General features: G+C 36.1%; 1 protein-coding gene across 2 annotated transcripts in view; it reads left to right on the forward strand.

The window, feature by feature from the left end:
• Nucleotides 1-23086, forward strand: part of ITPRID1 (ITPR interacting domain containing 1) — a 95622-nt gene that overhangs the window by 23278 nt on the left and 49258 nt on the right. For both annotated transcript variants that reach the window (XM_023186050.1, XM_023186049.1), the window contains exons 7-8: nt 2199-2770; nt 7212-7269. In XM_023186050.1, the coding sequence (XP_023041818.1) occupies nt 2199-2770; nt 7212-7269 (630 nt within the window). The remainder of the gene's footprint in view (nt 1-2198; nt 2771-7211; nt 7270-23086) is intronic.

A 23086-nucleotide genomic window follows, 5' to 3' on the forward strand; every position in this document is an offset into this window, starting at 1 on the left:
TCTCCTCTTGCAAGCAGCACAGAGATGCAAATTCTCTGATCATTCCTTTATTTCAGGAGAACAATGTCATTTACCAATATTTGAATAGCATTTGAGCTGCTATGAAGTAAATATTTCACAAATGAAATTGACATATGGATTATAGAGAAACTAGGAGTTGGTCCCTGATTCTGTGATCTCTGGTGCACTCTTATTTCTACAACATAACCCTTGATTCAAGGAAAAAGAGAAGGTCAAATATAAAACAACCAATAATAAAGCTAGTTGGCAGATAGAATGGAAAAATTGTATCTCATTCAAAGTCAACACAAACATTTAAACTTGGGAAATGAGAATCAATTAGTCCATTGTTCAATTTACCCAAAGGCAAAAATAAAAGAAAACGCTTATCTGACGCTTCAGACTATTGTGTTCTCTGAAGTGACTTAACCAATTAAATTGGTAGGTTTTTGTCTTAGTCTAAATATAAAAACCTGCCGTGGATGGATGTAAAGTAATCATAAAAGTTGAATTATCATTCAATTGTACCCTCTGGATCACAAAAGAGATTTAGTTTCAACTACAGCTTCATGTAATCAGAATTATCCTAAAACATACAGAACCCCACAGTTCCTATAGGTCTTGGAAAAATATCACAGTCCTCTGGGAGAAATCTGTCACTTTTTTTGGAGTAGAAGGATGATTAGTCAATACTTCTTTTAGGTAAAAGAAACAGGTAGGCACTGGCTCATGAGAGTCAGGGACATTGCTGTGATGGTGCAAACATAACGAAAGACAACGAAAGACAACATCCTTGCCTACCTATGTGGTCCTTGACCTTCGCTGAGTTATGCAACCTCACATGCTATCACTGTGATTAAGAAGAGGCTGGGTAATAAAAACAAAATATTCCATTTGTATTACAATAGTTTTATTATCTTGAGATACCAAAAATATTTTCCATGTTTTTTTTTTTTTTCAAACTGGCAATATGTTCTCACTTTAGCCCTGCTGCATTAGGTCTCTTCCACATGCTAATTAAGTCAATACTGTACTTGCATATGGCCCAAATGATAGACGCCAGATCATCCAGAAAGGCTTAACAAGTTGATGAGCTGGTTTGTTTTGAAGGGCAAATGGGTTTTTACATTAATGACTATCTTCTCTGGAAAAACTGAGGAGAATATATTCCCTTCCTAAGTCTTGCTCATTTATAATCATTATTTTAACAACTGATGCTTACATAGCATTGTGTCTTCACAGTTTTGCTTTAGTGACCATGACAGATGTGAAAAATACATGAGAGATGAAAAGACTGGCCATTTACTATGTGCCTGGTATGGCTCTAGCACTGTTTAGCTCTTAGTTATTTTATTCTGAGCTCAAACATCCAGTGAATGGTTGACCTGGGATTTGGATCCAGGCCTTCCAACTCTATATGCCATGGACTTTCCACACTCTCAGGTGACAGTTTGGATAAGGATGATGTAAGTGATGGTAGGAATATACATCACATAGAGTTATGGAGGAATATTCAGGTAGTCTCATGTTGATAGCACTGGGTCCACTCTTTTTTTTTTTTTTTTTTTTTTTTGAGGCGGAGTCTTGCTCTGTCGCCCGGACTGGAGTGCAGTGGCCGGATCTCAGCTCACCGCAAGCTCTGCCTCCCGGGTTTACGCCATTCTCCTGCCTCAGCCTCCCGAGTAGCTGAGACTACAGGCGCCTGCCACCTCGCCCAGCTAGTTTTTGTATTTTTAGTAGAGACGGGGTTTCACCGTTTAGCCAGGATGGTCTCGATCTCCTGACCTCGTGATCCGCCGTCTCGGTCTCCCAAAGTGCTGGGATTACAGGCTTGAGCCACCGCACCCGGCCCTGGGTCCACTCTTTAATATATGTTAGTATACAGATTCACCACTGCCTACAGTTTTTAATACCTAACACATAAAAACTATAGGCCTATATGAATCTATATAATTATGCGTCTTCAACTAAATATAAAAGCTGTTCACTTTCCCCACAACACAGCAAAATCCTTATTGCGTAGGGAAATCATCTCCATAATAGTAATGGCACATACTGAGGAAAACTTCAGTTTCAAGAGCCTAATGTCCTTCCTATCTTGAAAATTTCATTTTAACTGAGTCTTCAGTTTTACTACATGAATACAGTTTCAGCAAAAAGACCCAGTCTAAAACTTTCTTGTTTCTTGTGTTGTGCAGGCCGTTTCCGACAGCTGGAAATCCTGGACCATGTGACCCATGCCTTCTCATCTTTGCTGAATGATGTCAGCATCCTGCCAAACAGAGCTGAAGAGAAAGCTGGAGGAGAGAGTGTGCAAAGAACCTCAGTGAGTGCCACCAAAGAGCATCGAAGAAGGATGGGTAAACTCATAAGGAGAGCTTCAAAACAGAACATCAGGAGGGATTGTAACCCAGAGGCATCAGAGTCCTTCAAGATGAAAGATGAAGTTTTTATCCCCTTTACAAAACCATGGGAGTGTGGAGCAGAGCTAGCAGCAACCTCAATCAACCACAAGCAAAATCATTTGTCTCTGTCAGTAGAACATCAGTCTCTCCAAGCCTGTGATGATTTGCTATCTTATCCTCCCCACGATCTTCTGGGCAAGCAATGGCCTTGCTCATCTATGCCAGCCAAGCAGACTGCTCCTTCCTGTGTGTCTGAGGGGTCAGTCAAGGGCAAAACTCAGAAGGAGAACTTATTTCAGACTAACAAGCTCAAGTGCCTGTCTCGTCTTGCGGGTAAAGGACCAGACTCGTTTGAAATGGAAGAGGTCAGTGTTGCACCAACGTGCCCAACCTCCTAAGGGAAATAACCTTCACTATGACACCCTTGTTTTCCAGACTTCATTTCACCACTTCATCTTTTAATCCTTCAGCATTACATCTTAGTGTTCTGAGTCAGTTTAGTGATTTAAAGTCATTCTAGTTGCTTTTGTTGGAAATAAACTAGTAGGAAACCAGCCTTTGCTTGCTCCAATGTCTTTCCTTTTTCTTGCTCACAGTTGAATCCATAGGTCATTTCTGACTTTGCTTTTGCGTAATTGTTTTATGTACCTGTATGTGTGCTTTTTATCTACTCTCTAACTTTTCATGTTTTATCTTCTTCAAGGATCAGTTCAACTACTTCTCACTCAGTGAAACTTACCTTGACCACTTCTTCTCTGTGTTCTCATGGTTTTAGCAGTGTGAGCTCGTTATGTCAGAGATTGAGCGGGTGTCAGTGCTGTCTCCCCAAAAAACTCTCAGCTCCTTTAGGGCCGGGGATGTGTGTTGGAAATAATTTCCCCCACAATGTCTAACACAGGGCCTCAGACAAAGCAGTATGGACTTGGGTATGGTCTTGATTTTAGGGTGTTAGTATGATGTTTATTTGTTTGCTTTGGGATGTGTTGATTTTCACATAGCTTGACCTTCATTTCACACACGTTCTTTGCTCATCCATCCCTACCTTCATTCAGACTAGTTTTTATCTTCACCTAGATGACATTCTCACTTGTACATCTCACAGTTGTTTGTTTGTTTTTTTCCAAAAAATACGTATACATGTCTGCTTATCTGTCTATTCATAATGGCAGCTAGGATTGGAAGTTAACTTGTTGTTAACTCTGTTATTTAGTATAATTACAAATAAGTCATTACAAAGGAGGAACAAGGCTTTTCTCTCTTTTCATCTAAATTATCTAAAAGTAGGGCAGGATATTTACATGCCAGTTCCAAAGTGGGCTTACTTCTCCGTTGAGCCCTCTATGTGCCAGGCACAGAAATGGTAACAGAATCTGCCTTGAAAAGGAAGCTACAGAGAAGTGGCAGGGATGGGCACTGAAACCGTAAGATGGTAGGCACAGAGACAGCCCTACAGATACACTTTACATCACTACACAGACATATTGTCGAGTATTCCAGGAGCAAGTAAAGGCATTCTTAGCCAGCCTGGGGCTGAGAGGATAAAGAAATTTGTAAAAAGTAGGGCTTAATCACAATTTTAAAAGAAGAATAGGATTGAGTCAGGTGAATATGCCTACTGGCATAGCTGCATCCCACAAAGATATAAAAATTATTTTAAAATATGTAGATGTTAAGGTTCCTAATATCTATGTATGTGTATGTATGTTTGTGTACATATATGCCTTGTATAATAATTAAAGAACCTTAAAATGTTAACCTGAATTTAAGTAGTAGCATTAAAATGAATAACAATAATAAAAGGAGGAAAAAAATACCTTTGGTCAAATGCCCTGATTTGAGGATAAACTGAGAAGGCACTAAAAAAAGAATTTTTTAAAACTTAATCTTGCACAGATTATTTAATTACCAAGCCATAGTTAAATTACTATAAAGAATGTCAAGTCGGCCGGGAGCTGTGGCTCACGCCTGTAATCCCAACATTTTGGGAGGCCGAGGCAGGTGGATCACCTAAGGTCAGGAATTTGAGACCAGCCTGGACAACACCATGTTGTCAAGCCTCTTCAGACTCTATTGTCCCTGAAGGTTCTTCTGCTTCAAACTAGACTGATTTAGAGAAAAATAATGTTCCTAGTATGCCATCGAAATTTCAAAGGAAAGGAATAGACAAACATCAAATTTATCAAATTTGATAAATTTTATATAAATAAATAAGAAAAGAATATTAGTCCTTGATTGGTATACTTTCAAGAATTTTTAAATTACGATTATTCAAGAAAATACTACATATTAGTATATATTTGGGGAGAGAGTAGAAACACACTCAACACCAAAATAAAGAAAGCAAATTCACATGTTTCTTTGGCACGTAGTAGGTACTTAGTAAATATTTGTTAATTGAGTAAACATCCAAAGAATTTGACAATATTGATTTAATCGAAGGATGGTTTTCATAGGAAAACAAAATATTCTGTCAAATTTCACAACCATCTTGGTGTTATTATGTTCTAGGATTTGTGTGAGAGATTGTGTGTGTATGTAAGGCAGAGATAGTCCTAAAAATGATAAAAAAGAAACACACTACTTGAATTTCATTTTTAATAAAAAGTGCATATAAAATATTACATTCTCACTGGGGAAAAAATACTTGTTTCACTCAATACCAGTGGATGAGTAAATGAAGCTTGGGTAGATTGTATCTTAAACAGAAACCAATGCCAGATTTAATATTTATTTTTCAATGTCAAATTTTAAAATCCAATTATAAGAAATGAAAAATATGTGTGAAATTGGCAGATTTTCATGGCATTTAAAACAAGAGCCAATGTACTTAAATATCTAGCTATCAGAATTTCAAGTATGATTGGCCAAATTTTGCCTCCAGATCAACCAATGATGCTTTCCCTAAAGTTGTACTAAAAGCTGAATTTGGCAATGTTTGTCTCACTTCTCAAAAATATAATTTCAACAAAATTGTGCATAGATTTTTTAAAGGAAAAATCAACATTTTTTTGTTTAATTTTACTTAGTAAAATTGAGTCAGCCCCTCTCTTTTTAAATTCCTAAATACATTAAGTGAATTTGATACTTGTAAAATTTGCGCAATGTAAACTCAAGGTAGAATGCTTCTTCATATTCATAATAAATAATTTTTAGCTTTCCCTCCTGTTTGCACATAAGCATCCTATTCTCTAGAAGTCACATGTGAGAACATTAACCATATTATTAAACAATCCCAGTCAACATCTTGATTAGGTGGGAAATATTTCAAAAGCTATAACTATTTCTTTATTTTATTTTTTTATTAATTAATAAGTTTGGCTCAGGTGGAATAGCCCAGGAATACACATGGCTTTCATTTGAAATGAATGGGGCTTTTCCTTTTTTTTTTCAAAAGACAAACATGTGCTTCACATTGCCCTAAGTGGATTTTTCTCCATGATAATGGTCATAGCAAAAACTTTTTATTTGAAAAGTTTGAAATGCATATGACACTCACTGATTTGAGTTACCAACACCAGTGAAAATAATGCTAAGAAGTATGTCTAATAGATTGCAAGTATAAAGTAACTTATTTGAAAAAAGATACGAAGGATTAAAAAGAGAGATTAAAAATTTTTTCTTATTACAGTTGAGCTATATCCTCATGGTCTCCAGTCTATTCCTGGGTTAGAGGTCATTTTTGGCCATATGTACCACAATGTTTAAAATGTTTATGTTCTTTGATTCAGGTTTCAGTATTCAAATATCAATTCCAAATAAGTAATATGACACGTAGATACAGATTTATGAACAAGAATATTCACCTCAGCATTATTTCTAATTGCAAAATTTAGAAAACATTCCAAGAGTGGGAGAATTGTTAAGTAAACTAATGTACTTCCTGAGAACAGCTTATTGTCCTGTCATTAAATATGTTTTCAGAGAAATTTTATGATGTGGAATAAAAATTCCTGCTTCAAATTTTTGACCGAAAAATTTGACCACATGACAATATCCAGAATAAATGTATATAAAAGAAAACTTTCAAAGAAATACTCCAAAATGTTTTTGGAGTAACAGTAACTGTTTTCTTATCTTCTTTTTATTTTTTGGAGAGATGGGGTCTCACTATGTTGCCCAGGCTGGTTTTAACCACCTGGCTTCAAGTGATCCTCCCACCTTGACCTCCCAAAGTGTTGAGATTACAGGCATGAGCTATCAAGCCCAGCCCTGTTGTTTTTACCTTCTTTTTCTATGTATCATGTTTCTATAATTAGCTGTATTGCTATTTTAGAAGTAATATGCATCATTTTGTTTAATGGTAACTTTAATTTTCATCAATACAGAAGTATTCATTAATTTCTTTAAAAATTTCAAAAATAAATTTTGTTCTAGCAATATGAAAACTAAAATTTAAAAAAATGCTTAAGAATTATATAGCAATTAAATTTTCTGAATTACTTTCCATAAATTTATCAAGTCCTAATTAGCTTTCTCCAAATATACTTAAAGTTCTTCAGAAGCCAAAAACAATCTAGAATAGAAATATTATTATTTAAATGTCTTTCAAATGCACAACTTCCAGAAGAAGCATTGATCAGCCCATCCAGATGTGATCTTCCCCTTTCCTCAACTTCTTTAATTCTTTGAATCTTTATCATGGGTACCTTGTCCCCACTACCTCCTCCCAGCAGACTGTAAGTTATTTCAGTTCAGGATCTCATGTTTATCCTTCTTATCAGTTGCCAGTCTCATTATATATTGATTAAAATAAGTGAATTTATTTGACAAAATTTCTAATGACATTGATGTATTTTGATATCTTAGGTCCAGAGCTTTGAAGAAGAGACTGGTAATCCTCTTGACATGACTTCAGGAACTGTAGGTAAGAATTCATCAAGGTGTGTGATCTCATTAATGGTCTTTCAGAACGTAAATAACTGGTGTTTAAATTTCTTAATATGTACAGAGCTTAAATTACCTGTAGCAGATACTCTACATTCGTGCATCTTCTGAGATATTAAAAGCCTACTGGTAGGCCAGGCGTGGTGGCTCATGCCTGTAATCTCAGCACTTTGGAGGCCAAGACGTGGGAATCGCCTGAGGTCGGGAGTTCAAGGCTAGCCTGGCCAACATGGCAAAACCCCACCTCTACTAAAAATACAAAAAAATTAGCTGGCACAGTGGCGCGCACCTGTAATCCCAGGTATTTGAGAGGCTGAGGCAGGAGAATTGCTTGAACCCGGGAGGCGGAGGTTGCAGTAAGCTGAAATCATGCCACTGCACTCTAGCCTGGGCAACAAGAGCAAAACTCAATCTCAAAAAACAAAACAAAACAAAACAAAACTACTGGCAATGCAAATGTACATGTAAATTTTAAAAGACCACAGAAATGGTCAATATCCCTGGGGCTAATGGTATGTGTGGCTTGTCTGACACTAACTCTGTATGATCTGACTACCATAGTGGAATGAATTTCATGGGACTGAGCCTGACTGTGGGGAGGAGGGTACTTTTTCACTCCTTCCACCAACTGCTTCATAGTGTACACGCCGTTTCATTTAACTGGGTCTCAGTCTTTCCATCTGAAATAAAGAAATAAGTGCAGATAATTTTAAGTTCTCTGCTAGCCCTTGCATTCTACGTTTTATATAATCTTAATGTTAAACTCTCAGTGGACAGAGGTTCCCTAGATGTAGCTTTGCAAGTTTTCTCTCAGAATGATGCTTTAACATCCTAAACAAGAGAGAAGGAAACCCTTCTCTATTCCTGGTTTTTATTCCCCCATTCAGTTGTCACTCTGATTCAGCATTCCCATGGTCCTATAAGGCAGTTAGAAGTAGGCACAATTAGTCCAGCAAAATACAGCAGACGAAGCTCATGCATTTCCTGGAAGAAAATATGCAAATTTTAAATTTAATTTAGTGCTGTGTCAAACACATCTTTTTCATTACAAAGTATATGTATGGGCCTCATTTTGCTAAATGCTGTTTAGAAATTATGCATTAGTAATTATAGGGTCCTGCTGATTACATAAATTGTTATCCTGCTCTTCGAAGTAATTACCACATAACCTGCATTGAGGCTTATAAGACAAAAATAAGCATCTGTTTTCCATCTAATTGAATGCTTCTCAATGAAGCTGGAGGTCCCCTTGCCAACAGGAATTGCCTTCTTTGACATTCTATTAAGAGGTCAATTAATACCATGTAAGTTGGCCCAATCATTCCAAAAATTATTTGGGAAGTTAGACAAAAATTACTAATCTACATTTCATCTCAAATTGAGAGAGCAAAGTAAGGTAGGTGAAGGAGAGCCTAATGGATAAAATCTGAATTATAGTACAGCAAATGTGATTTTGTTACTTTTGAAAATAGTGTTGTTAACCAAACAAACATAAGACTCAGAATAAATATGTAAAATTAGTTCAATTAATGGGAAAAGGAAATTATCATATGTATGTGATAACTGTGTGTGTAATCACTTTGAGATATTGTATACATGCATTTTTTTTCTCAAAGTATAAAACAATTACTTCATTTTAAAGATGAAAGCACATGGACTATTTTGACCAAAATATTACAGCAGTAGTGATGCTCTGCTAGTTTCAGCGCCACTCACTCAGCTGCTTCCTGGCTCTTGAGATATTTCCTCTTGGAACATTCCCTCTGGGAACGCAGCCCCTATGTTGTGCGAAGCCCAAGTGACATGAGGATGCCACACGTGGACTCCCTGGTGGACAGTGCTGCATGAGCTCCATGTGAATACCATCTTTGATGTCCGGCCCGAACTTTCAGATGACTCTAGCCCAGGTGCCATCTGATGCAACTACATGACAGAATCCAAGAGAAAACCACACTGAGCTGGCCAGCCCACAGAATCAGGAGATAGCAAATTGTTGTTTAAAACACATAGGTGAAGGTACATGATGAACCCTTCAAATACCTTTAAAATTTGTTAAAAACCAGTATTAAGACTGTATTGCCTCTGCTCATGTGCAATACCGTGCATACTAGCAGAAAGATTATATTTAAGCATTTCCTAATTGAATGTGAACAAATTGACTTTATATAGAAAATTGGGACCCAAGGCCACAAATATACTATCCTCCCTGAGTCCCCTAAAAATAAAATGTCACTTAAATGACAAGGGAATATAAGGGAAAAAAGGAAATACATAATAGTGCTATTTAAAAGGAAGAAGAGGAGGAGAAGTCTATCACTCATATTCTATAAGACTAGGACTTTGTGTGGGATTTATTGTGGACGAAGTTGCAGACAATTCTAGGTAAAGAGCCCACCTAGGAATTAAAAAGATAAGTCTACTGCAGGACTATACTAACATGATAACGCAAAAATTTCCAAGAGAATCTCACTTAGCTATCAACTTGGATAAGATATGCCTTCCCTGCCACCTTATAAAATCATCAAACCAAGCAAAATTATAAGATTTAGCAGTTCAAAAATCAGAAGTTATTCAGAATAAATGTCCACTAAAAAAATGATTACAAAGAAACATGACAAATCCTCAGGAATTACTATTCTCAGTGAGTTGTATGAGGACATGGCATCTATGTAAGAGAAGCATCTCCAATGAGTAGATTCCTTTCAGATAAAACATACAATGCTTGATTCTGTTTCTGATGCTAAGTAACTCCTAACGAGCCAACCCTCCCACAGAGAATAATCATAAACTCTGGACAAAATATTTTTAAAACTCCTACATAAAGGCACTGAAGAGTGACCAAAAGTAAACAGAATGTGGAGGGGGTTTCAACACATAGACGGAAGGAATGGCACTGGGTGAGTGTCCTGTTTTTTAAAAGCTTTTTAGCTTGAGGGTAGGCTCCAGTTGACACTGTCCTAAAACTCTAATAGAAAGTAGCAGTATTGGCCTGTGCAGTGGCTCATGCCTGTAATTCCAGCACTTTGGGAGGCTGAGGTGACTGGATCACTTGAGGTCAGGATTTCTATACCAGCCTGGCCAAATGGTGAAACTCTGTCTCTATTAAAAATACAAAAATTAGCCAGGCATGGTGGTGGGTGCTTGTAATTCCAGCTACTGGAGGCTGAGGCAGGAGAATTGCTTGAACTTGGAGGCAGAGGTTGTGGTGAGCCTTGATTGTGTCAACTGCACTCCAGCCTGGGCAACAGAGTGATACTCCATCTCAAAAAAAAATAAAATAAAAAGTAGCAGTAGTTAAAAAAAAAAATCAGAATATAAAATTTGAGGAAATGATAATAGCTGATAAGAGAAGGGGGAAAATCACAGCAAGGAGAGGACCAAGGAGGAAAATCTTCAAATTCTAGGAATTAAATCTTTTCAAATCTCTAGCCAATTGTTGAACCAAACACACATGGAAAGGACTTAAAGAATCTGTTAAGACTAAAAGATGTGAACTGAGATTTTCATTTGGAGTTTGATTCCAGACAAGTTCCTTGCCTCCTTAAACAACATACCATTCACAATATTCAGGAACAATGAAATTATACTAGACACATGAAGAAATGAGAAAATATAACTCATATGCAAGAAAAATGGCAATTAATGAAGACAAACCATGAGAAAGCCCAGATGTTCTAATCGGCAGATAGGGAGATTATTATAATTATGCTGAAGGATGTAGAGGAAAATATGCTCACAATGAATGAGAGATAGAAAATCTAAAAAAATAGAATTATAATAAATAATAAAATGGAAATTCTGTAAATAAAAACTATAATTTCTGAAATTCAATATTCATTTAACATTACATCAGAAACAATGAAAGAAAGACTTGGTGGATTTTAATATATCTATAGACATTATCCAACAATCTGAAGATCAGGAAAAAGATTTGAAAATTATAGAAAATACTTATCTGAGTTTCAGAAGCCTGTGAGGCAATATCAAAGGTCAAATATACATGTAGTTGCAGCCTGAGAAGGAAAGGACAGAGAAAACTGTACAGGAAAAAAATATTTGGAGAAATAATGGTGGGAAATCTTCTAATTTTGCTCAAAGATTTACATTTACAGATTCAAAAAGCCAGCAAACTCTAAGTGGGATAATTACAAAGAAATTACAAAGAAAACTACACCTAAATAATACTAGGATCAAACTGATAGAAATCAAAGATAAAAGAAAGTGTTTAAAGCAGGCACACAAAAATGACATATTGAATACAGGGGAATAAAGACGTGAATGACAGAAGACTTCTCATTAAAAACAATAGAGACCAGAAGACAGTAACTATGAGCCAGAAATCTATATGCAGCAAAAATATCCTTCAAAAGTAAAGATAAAATTTCAGACAAACAAAAATAACTCTTCACCAGTACCCATGTACTGTAAGCACTGCTAAAGGAAGTTCTTTAAGCATTGCTAAAGAGCAGGGTATTGTGGTGTTGTGTACCATATGTTGATGTTATACTTGACAATTTATAGCATACAGGATGGGGGAGTTGGTAAATGAACAAAGATACCTACAAGATTTCTACATCTTACATGAAGTGGTACAATATAACTTTAAGTAGACTGAAAAAATAAGGATGTAAAAGAGACAAAAAATGAGAGGTATAGCAAAATGCTAATAAAAATTTATATACATATATATGTGTGTGTGTGTGTGTGTGTGTGTGTATATATATATATATATATAGTTTGTTTGTTTTTTGAGATGGGGATCTCACTCTGTAGCCCAGGTTGAAGTGCAGTGGTACAATCCTAAATCACTGCAACCTTGAACTCCTAGTGTCAAGAGATCCTCCTGCCTCAGCCTACCAAGTAGCTGGGATCATAGGTGCACGCCACCATGCCCAGCTACTTTTTTAAAATTAAAATATAATTTTTAAAATACAATAGAATTAGTAAGAGACAGACTAGTACATATATAAAAATGACTGAAAACTAGGAGATGTTTGAGAAATTACTTAGGAACTAAGTGGGAAAAGAAAAAGAAATGAATACAATAAACAAAATGTCAAGGAAGACGGATCCAAGAAATACTACATAGATGTAAGAGGTGGTTGCAGTTGGACTCTTTTTTTTTGAGACGGAGTCTTGCTCTGTCGCCCGGGCTGGAGTGCAGTGGCCCGATCTCAGCTCACTGCAAGCTCCGCCTCCCAGGTTTACGCCATTCTCCTGCCTCAGCCTCCCGAGTAACTGGGACTACAGGCGCCCGCCACCTCGCCCGGCTAGTTTTATGTATTTTTAGTAGAGACGGGGTTTCACCGTGTTAGCCAGGATGGTCTGGATCTCCTGACCTTGTGATCCGCCCGTCTCAGCCTCCCAAAGTGCTGGGATTACAGGCTTGAGCCACCGCGCCCGGCTGCAGTTGGACTCTTAATGTCTTAAATTTTGACTGGGGTTCTAAAAAAGATATATATCAGATACAAAGTCAATATGTGACAAGCATATATATACAGTTTTCTAGGGCATTTGTAGGAATAAGTTCCACTACATTGAACCTTTCAGCCATCATGAATATAAATAGGGGACAAGTTGCAGAGAGAAGAAAAAAATGGATGAAGATATTTCATTGGAGTACACTGTTTCCCTGCTGGGTATCCTCATTCCTTCTTTGGAGGAAGATTGAGGACAGTAAATTTCACTCCTAAGCAGTAGGAAGCCTGCAAGGAGATTACTCACAGAGCAGTGTCATTATATTTAACAAATACAGACACACTGTGACAGGTACTGTTCTAAATGTTTCATACACTTTACTTAATTTAATCCTTAAACCTTTAAGGTAGGCAGTATTACTATTTCTGTGTATTAGATGAAGAAACAAGCACGGAGAGGTTAAATAATGTCCCTCAGTTTCTTATAGAGTTCAAAGTGGTGCCAGGTTTCAAATTCAGCCTGTCTAGCTCCAGAGTCTACACTCTTGAATGCTGTGCTATGCATCTGGAAAATGAGTCCCTTGCATCTGAGAGACACATGGCTCATGCATGAGAACATCAACACTGACTGTGGAATGGGCTGTGCCTCCAGGTCAAGAACTCTAGTGAGCAAGAGAGGTGTTGACCCCAGTATTTCATCAATTATAAGATGAGTGATTTTTCCCAATTTGTCATCCTTGCAATCAAGATACATGTTATAATTGATGACAGGTCTTAGTTTAATTGCTAGAGAGTTATTTTTTTCTCATTATAGAATAATGAGAGTCTTAAACCTGATGGTATACAATATTCGATGACAGTGGACATATGGAAAATGTAACATCATCTGGTGAAACTACTGGCCCGGCTATGAGACACATATATGCAGCCATAACAACATAAACACTCTTGATTGGCTTTCTGCTTTGAGAATCAACAATGAGACAAACGGGGAGACAATTCTGGTCACATAGCAAGTTAGAAATATTAGCAAACTGAGTATTTTGAAGATAAAAATGTAGCTGTTGAGAAGTGGTTGATGGGAAGTGTGAAGAAAAACTGGTGAAAAGGATAGGGACTTTCTTCCAAAGAGAAAAATAGATGGTACGCTCAAACTGGGTATCCATGAGTGGTGTTCATGGAAGTAGGAGCAAGTTTTAGCAAAACCAACAATGAATGGTGCCAAATCCTAGGTCTGGAAACATCAGGGTGACATTGCCACTCTTAGGATCTCATATGGAAAGGGTTAAAAGCAGTTGTCTTTGGGGAATTTACTTTCCATGACACAATATTTTGGCACTATTTGATTTTTTAATGTATATATTATACTTTGATTTAATTAATAAATAAATAAAAATTGCAACAAAAATGGTTTTTACTAAATTCAGGTACATCAATGAAATGAAAACATCTAACTATGACAGTAAAATGTATAAAGTAGAAGGATACAGTGGGATGAGAGTTAACTCACACATTTCTGGACCAAAAAAATGCAGATTACTTACAAAGAGAAAAAATTTCAAATATCTCATTAGCAACATAAAATGGCAGACGGTAATAAATCAATACCATACAATTTAGAAGGGGAAGAAAATGTGAACCAACAATTTTATACCCAGCCCTACTCTTTTTATGCACAAGGGCAGTATAACATCACCCTCAAAGATAACAAGACTCCCCAAGTATATCATCCACTACCTTTCCAGGACAATGTCCTCAAGTAAGTGAGACCATGGTTGGAGCATGAATTTTGGAGCCAGCTTGCCTGGATTCCAATTCCACACTCCAGCAACTGCCAACTGCGTAACTTTAGACAAATTACTCAATCTCTATGTTTCTGTGTCCTCATCTAAAGAAAACAAAAATAAGCATAATAACAGCATCTATCTCATGGGATTCATGGGATTGTTAAAAAGATTGGCCTAATATATGTAAATCCCTTATTTTATGTATCAACTCTTTTTACTACCATTCAAGTTGATTAAGATGTTACCCAAAATAAAGTACTCTGGAACAGCGGTCCCTAACATTTTTGGAACCAGGGACCAGTTTCATTAAAAGCAATTTTTCCACAGACCAAGGCAGGTGGGTGGTTCCATGATGAAACTAATCCACCTCAGATCATCATAAGGAGCGCACAACCTAGATTCTTTGCATGTGTAGTTCTAATCGAATTTGTGCTCCTGTGAGAATCTAATGCCACCACTGATCTGACAGGAGGCAGAGCTTAGGTGACAAAGCCCGTTTGCCCATCCACCGCTCACCTCCTGGTGTATGGCCCAGTGCCTAACAAGTCATGGACTGAAGTCAGGGGTTGGGGAAGCCTGCTCTGTATTAATAAAAATAGGGTATGGAAAAGTTGAACTCAAGTAATAAAACCAGGAAAGGTTAATTGGGAAAGGTTGGACCTAGAATAAGCAAGAAATAAAGACAAAAATTAATCGGGGTTATAATACTAAAATCTAATAATGCTTACTTTAAAATGAAAGAAAATATTTTTAATAAAGCCCTTTAAAAATTTATCAAAATTTCATTTAAGAATTAACAATCGTGCTGGGTGCAGTGTCTTATGCCTGTAATCCTGACACTTTGGGAAGTCAAGGTGGGCAGATCACTTGAGGTTAGGAGTTGGAGACCAGCCTGGCCAACATGGTGAAAGCCCATCTCTACTAAAAATACAAAAATTAGCTGGGCATAGTGATGCATGCCTGTAATCCCAGCTACTGGGGAGGCTGAGGCAGGAGAATTGCTTGAACCTGGGAGGTGGGGTTGCAGTGAGCCGAGATCCCACCACTGCACTTCAGCCTGAGAGACAGAGCCAGACTCTGCCTCAAAAAAACAAAAACAAAAACAAAAACAAAACAATCATGCATCATTACATACCAAGTAGTTAACATCTAATATATAAAGGCTGACTTTATCAATTTGTAAAAAGGCCCCTACAAATCAGTGAGAAAAAGAAGATCTTATTAGATAAGGGGAATGGAAATACATAGGCAGTTCAAAGAAGAAATATAAAAGCTCCACAAACAAGATTGACTTCACCTTTTCACTTATTACATTAGCAAATAATTAAAAGTTAAATAATACAGAGTAACAGTAAAAATGTGAAACTGACACCCACTGTTGTTTGGAATTGAAATTTTCATAATTACTTTAAAATGTGACCTGGTGGTATCTTATAATTTTAAATGGATGCAGCTTTTGATGTATTTATTCCAGTTCTGTAACTTGACCTGCCAATAGACTGAAATGTACACACAAAGAATTTTACTGTAATATATATAATGTTCATAATAACAACTAGAGACAAGCTAAATGCCCACAATAATAATCTACTTTTAAAATTATAGTACATCCTTACATCAAAACTATTCAGTCATTATTTTTTAAAATGAGGAAGATTTTAATATCTGTTTATATGGAAAGGTCTCTGAGACATAGAGTTGTTAAATGAGAAAAAAGTTACATGCAAAAGAGTCTTATCTATACACTCCTTTGTATTAAAAAGAGTGTATCTATGGTTACATACCGAATAACAATGCTTTGGTCAATGACAGACCACATATACAGCAGTGGTCGTATAACATTATAACACCATATTTTAACTGTACCTTTTCAATGTTGCGATACCCAAATACTTATCATTGTGTTACAGTTGCCTACAATATTCAGTACAATAGCATACTGTACAGGTTTGCAGCCTGGGAGGAATAGGCTATACCATCTAGCCTAAGTGGGCAGTAGGCTATACTTTCTGTTTGTGTAAGTCCACTCTATGATGTTCAAACAATGAGAAAATCAACTAAGCGTGCATTTCTCAGAATGTGTCCCTGTTGTTAGATGTTAAGTGACAGATGATTGTATAATATTTCTACTGGGGGAAAGGCATGCACAGATTGCTTCTGGAGAAATGTATAAGGAACTGTTAATGGTGGTAGCTTAATAAAAGGAAAACTGATATGTTTTAAATTAATTGGCATATTTTAATTTTCTTTTGTTACCATGTGCATATGTTATTTTCAAAACACTACACAAGAAATAATTCTGGCAATACCATAGAAATGGATACAATAAAAATGGGAGGTTTTTGCTGGGTGTGGTAGCTCACGCCTGTAATCCTAGCACTGTGGAAAGTTGAGGCTGGTGGATCACCTGAGGTCAGGAGTTCGAGGCCAGCCTGGCCAACATGGTGAAACCCCGGCTCTACTAAAAATACAAAAATTAGCTGGGTGTGATGGGTCCCAGCTACTCGGGAGGCTGAGGCAGGAGAATTGCTCAAACTCAGGAGGCAGAGGTTGCAGTGAGCTAAGATCGTGCCATTGCACTCCAGCCGGTGCGACAGAGCAAGACTCTGTCTCAAAAAAAAGGGGGGGGAGCTTTTAATATTCCTTCGGTCTTTTACAGATCAAGCATAAAATAATACGAGAATAAAAATATATTAATTAATAATATGTACTCAATAGAAAAATATTAAAATAAGTACTATTTGCCAGTGTTCTTGGAATATTTATTAAAATATCTAACAACATGAAAATGCAAAGATTCTTTTATGATTTCTTTTTTTTTTTTTTTCAGACAGAGTCTTGCTCTGTCACCCAGGCTGGTGTGCAACCACCTCCCAGGTTTAAGTGGTTCTCCTGCCTTAGCCTCCTGAGTAGCTGGGATTACAGGCATGTGCCACCACGCCTAGCTAATTTTTGTATTTTTAGTAGAGATGGGGTTTCACCATGTTGGCCGGGCTGGTCTTGAACTCCTGACCTCATATCATCCACCCACCTTGGCCCCTCAAAGTGCTGGGATTACAGGCCTGAGCCACCATGCCCAGACTACACACACACACACACACACACACACACACACACACACATACACACAATATGAGCCACATTTTTATAGATATAAATACAGTGTAGTAACACTTGAATTCAATAATAGAAGAAAAAGTAACATTTTCTAACCCCAAACAAAAAAAAACCAAAATGACAAACCCAGTACTTGGGGGCTGGGTCCTCCATCCCAAACAAAGGTATAGAAAAGTATAAGTTAAAATTACAAATTCAGATCACTTGAATAAAGACATTTTATATAAAATCATAGAGTTCTACCACAAGCAGTAATCTGAGGCAAATTCAGAGCCTTGATTGTTTTTATTATCAAAGCAGAAAAAACTAAAATAAATTAGGTATTTGCCTCAAGAAGTCATCATTAAATCAATAAAACAAAATTAGAAGTTAGACATTAATAAACATAAGTAGAAATTGGTAATGCGGAAAGAAGAAACAAATTATTTGATAAGTAAAATCCAAGCACTAAATTTTTATAGGAAAAAACCCACAAAGTTCAAAAAACTGAAAATACATACAAACAAAATTAGAACATCAAAATAAAATTAAAGAAAAGAAGTATAGTCACTGATATAGAAAATAAATGACCTAAAATGCAAAACCCATTTTAAAATTATAAAGGAATACTAGTACAACTAATGTAATTAAAACCAGAGATAATTACTATTGATGCCACTTAAGGAAATTTAGATAGATAAATATATTTTGCGTATGTCATTTATTTATATATTGATACTACATTACCAATATTTGTATCATATATACAACAAAAATTAATAAAGTGACATAATAGAAAAGATAAATAAACTAATACCATAGGGGAAAAATAAATAAACATAAACTAAGTTTGTCAGAAATTACTTCTGAGAACAGCAATGAGAAAAAAATTGCTATATGACTGGTTCTTTCAATTTTTCAAGAAAGAGATAATTTCTTGCTTATGTAAGTCTTTCAGATAATGTAAACATTTGTAAATCTTCCAAGCATCTTTTAGATTTTGGAGAAACCTGATAGGAAATTCTGACTAAAATGTCTCAGAAAATTGATACATTCCACTTATGAAAATAGATGCAAAAATGTTTAAATAAATAAATAAACTAATGATGATTTAAGTACAATATTTTAAAATGCTAATACTTGAACAAATAGCTTTTAGTATAAGATATCAAAAATGTTTTAACAATTAAAAAACTAATATAATTTAACTAGTCATAGGATAAAGGAAATACTTGACATCATCACCTGGATAGATTTTGAAAAAGATGTGTGCATAAAAAATATTTCCCTATCATCCTTTACCAACAGAAATTGAAGATAGATGACATTTCAGATAAATTATTAAATGTAAAAACACCCTCAAAATATAAAAGGAACAGAAGTAAATGTAGATGAATATTTATATAATTTTGGAATAGAGAACGGTTTTTTAAGCTCAGCATAAAATAGCAATTAAGCTGATTAGTTTTTACTATCTAAAATTGAAAACATATATTTAAAAAACTTAAAATTTTAACAGTTAATGATAAAATACAGTTTATTTTAAATAAAGATTTCTTACAAATTACCATCTAACAAGAACCACGTTTTTTCATAAATTTGAGGATGGACCAACATCAGTAAAATTATTTAATAAAGCACATTACATTAACAGTTCTAAAAAGGAAAACAATGTTAAAAGATGCAGAAAAGAAATATAACAAAATGTAATTGATCATAATTAAAAAACAAAACAAATGAACAAACAAAAACTCTGCAAGTAGAAATAAAAGAAAGATATCTTAACCTAATTAGGGGCATCTATCAAATCTTGATAGCAATTTCAATCTCAACAGTAAAATCTCAGAAGAAATCCCATTAAACCAGGAATACAACCTGCCCATGTTACTTTTATTCAACGTTAAACTAAAGGTAAAAGCAGAAAAACAACTTAATAAGGTAAGAAGTTCATAAACTAGATAAATGTCCACTTTTGCCAACAAAATAACTGTCTGCATACAAAACTTGAGAGCTGACAGGTGTGTTAGTAATAAGGTTTAACAAGTTTGTTGGATATGAGAGCAAAATGCAAAAATCAGTCTCCATGCGTCAGCAATAACCAATTGAAAGCACATTAAAGTAAGGAAAAAAAAACCCACAACTGATTCTTTTCACAACTTCAACAAGAACAATAAACCTATTAAAGTACCTTATATTTAAATGAATACTTTTAGAATATTTATTGGGAAGATTATAAATATTACTATGTCTTATAAAGGAGAACTAAATAAAAGCAGAGGTATGATATGTTCATAAATGGGAAAACTCCATATCAAAAAGAAAGAAACTCTCACCAAATTAATCTAAAATGCAACATAATTTCTATAACAATGCTAATAAGTTTGTTTTACTTTTCTGTAGGACTTGCAAGCTTGTCCTAAAATTCTTATGTACCAGTAAAGGGCCAAGGAAAGCTAAGACTATTATAAAGATCATGGAGAAGAAATTTTCCCTGCTAGAAATCAACTTATTATATAGAAATTGTAATTAAGACAGGTGCCATATTTTTAAAAATGGATAATAAACCAATGAAATAAAGAGCTCAGAAATAGACTCCCTGATATACAACAATAAGTTAGAACACTTCAAAATCAGTGGAGAAAGGATAGACATAATTGAGACAGTAAGGTGGTTATCCATATAGAAAAAAATAGAAAATTAAACCCTTGGCTTGACCCATATGCAAAGATAAATTCCAAGTATAGCAAGAGTGTAAGTGTAAAAAGTAAGGCATTGATACTTACAAAAGAGAATACAGAAGGATACATTTATGACCTCAGGGTAACAAACCATTTCTTAAACAGGACACAAAAAAGTACACACTATAAAACGAAACTGATAAGATGACTTCATCATAATTGTCAACATTGGTTCAACAAAGACAGAATAAAGTTCAAAGACAAGTCACAAAGTAGGAAAAGGTTATTTGCAATTTAGCTACAATAAAATATTAGTGGCTAAAATAGCGAATTTCTTTCTTTCTTTCTTTCTTTTTTGAGACAGAGTCTTGCTCTGTCGCCCACAGTGGAGTGCAGTGGCGCGATCTCAGCTCACTGCAAGCTCCGCCTCCCGGGTTCACACCACTCTCCTGCCTCAGCCTCCCGAGTAGCTGGGATTACAGGCGCCCGCCACCTCGCCCGGCTGATTTTTTGTATTTTTAGTAGAGACGGGTTTCACCGTATTAGCCAGGATGGTCTCCATCTCCTGACCTCGTGATCCGCCCGCCTCAGCCTCACAAAGTGCTGGGATTACAGGCGTGAGCCACTGTGCCCAGCCGGTTATTTTCTGTATTTTCTATGTGTTAGAAATATTTCCAAATATTTCACAAAATATTTCTTTACAAAAGATTTAACAACAAAGAAAAAACAGTAGAAATTTTACTAAATAAGAAATATGTAAATGAAGCAATTTTCACCCTCAGTTATAATCTAAAACATAACTTAACGTTATAGTCAAATAGACAAATGAGTTATTAAATTGGTGGAAGCTTAAGAGTTCATATAAGCTAATGTTGGCAAGGAAGCACATTGCTTTCTGCAAGGAATATAACAATATGTGTCAGAAAGCTTTAACTCTATTTACCTTTTCACCTGTGTATAACCTCTAGCAAGTTGCTCTAAGACAATTATAAGAGAGGTGTGAAAAATTAGAACTGCCCTAAACATTCAATAAAGGGGTATGTTTAAATTTTAAAAAATGACACATAAAGTGGACTATCATGCAGTCATTAAAAATGAGAACACAACTGGTATTTCATGACACAATGATTTAAAAGCCTATAGTTTAGCAACAAAACCAAGTCATAAAGTAAAATGTATGCTCCTACAGAAAAAGGTTAAAGAGAGAAAGAAAGTCAAGTGCCTTGCATAACCGGGATCCTAGGACTTTGTAAGCCTGCCTGTTTCCCATGATTCTTCCCTTGGGGTGAGCTATCTGCATGCACAGAGCCCTCCTTACCCTTGGGAAGTGACCACAGTTGGTCTGTTTAGGGAGTTATTCCTCGATGGGAATCATCGAGGCTTTCTTCCCTTTCCTGGTGGAGTGTACCTGGAAGATCATACTTCGCCATTTTTGTCTCAACATGCATGCCCAGGAAGTTGCTTCTTCTTGGGGCTTGAATTCAATTACTAGTTTGATGTTAACAGGTGTGGATCATCAGGAAATGGCCTCTCCCTGGCATTGCCAAATTATCATTTTTAAAGAGCAATGCAATAATTGCCAAACCATCATCCAACATTTCTAGTGGGTTGGGGGAGAGCCCTCTCCTGCCCTCCTCATGCCTAGCCACCTGTAAGACTTTAACTGTCTTTTAATTCTGGTTGCCCCCTGATTCGACCTTAAGAGAATGATGAAGATACAAATAGAAGGAAAACAGACTCTAGTCTCATAGAATTTGTAAGTATCAGAAGAAATCAATTAATTATTGAATTACAATTGTGATAAGTGTCAGGAAGAAATAAAACAATAGATAAATAGAAAGCTGCTAGCATCCAGGAAGAGACAGATCTGGGTGTCTTATAAAGCATCCTTTTAAATTCTTGGCAATGTTTATTGAATGAGTACTTACTGAGGCTTCAGTCACTTTACACCTATTAATTCATGGAAACTTTCCTTGAAGGTGAATTCTGCTTTTACCACTGCCACTGCACGGATAAGGAAAATGAGGTAGAACGATTGTGTAACTGCCCACGGCCACACACTTAGAGCCCTTGACTGTTTTTTGGTTCTAGTTGCTTTCTGAATTGACCTTGAGAGAATGCCGCTGGTCAAGTGCTCTGACTTGCCTTGAATCCTAGTGAGGAAAACTGATTAAATAACAAAATTGCTCAAAGATGAAAGAAACGAGATCCTGAGACTCAGAAGATACTGATTTCTGTAGTAATATCCTACACGAGAATCTACTTTGCCGTCTCTAGTTTCATACCTGGTTTATTACCACTGGCCTCCGTGATGATGCAGGTTGTTAATGTGGAGGTAAAAAGGGACTCTGCCGTCACTGAGAAGAGGGACAAAAGTGCCCATCTCTTTTGTTGTTGGTTTGTTTTGGGTAGTGCTGTTCATTTTCAATGAATTAGTGCATATGGAAGAGGGATAGCCAACATGAAGGGAACTGCTCACCAGCGACCAAGAACACTGGTAGAGAACAAGTCTCAGTGGCCCTGTCCCTTGGCTTAGTCACCTGGCCTCAATTTGAGTCCAATTGCTTAATTTTCCACACACCCATGAAAGTCAATTCCCATGCTGCTCTGTGTCTTCTTTATATTTCTCCATAATGTAGTCTCTGGCTGTTTAACTGCAGCAGGCTTTATGATAAGGGGTTTTTTTTTTTTTCTTCCTTGGCAATAGGCATAGACTTAATTTTAAAAGACACACTCAAACTCAAACAGCCCTGAACGACTTACACAGAAAGCAGGGTGTTTTCTAGCCTTGTTTTTAAAATATTACAATTTTTTTATTA

Source organism: Piliocolobus tephrosceles, chromosome 8 (genome assembly GCF_002776525.5).
Source record: "Piliocolobus tephrosceles isolate RC106 chromosome 8, ASM277652v3, whole genome shotgun sequence".
NCBI lineage: Eukaryota > Metazoa > Chordata > Mammalia > Primates > Cercopithecidae > Piliocolobus > Piliocolobus tephrosceles.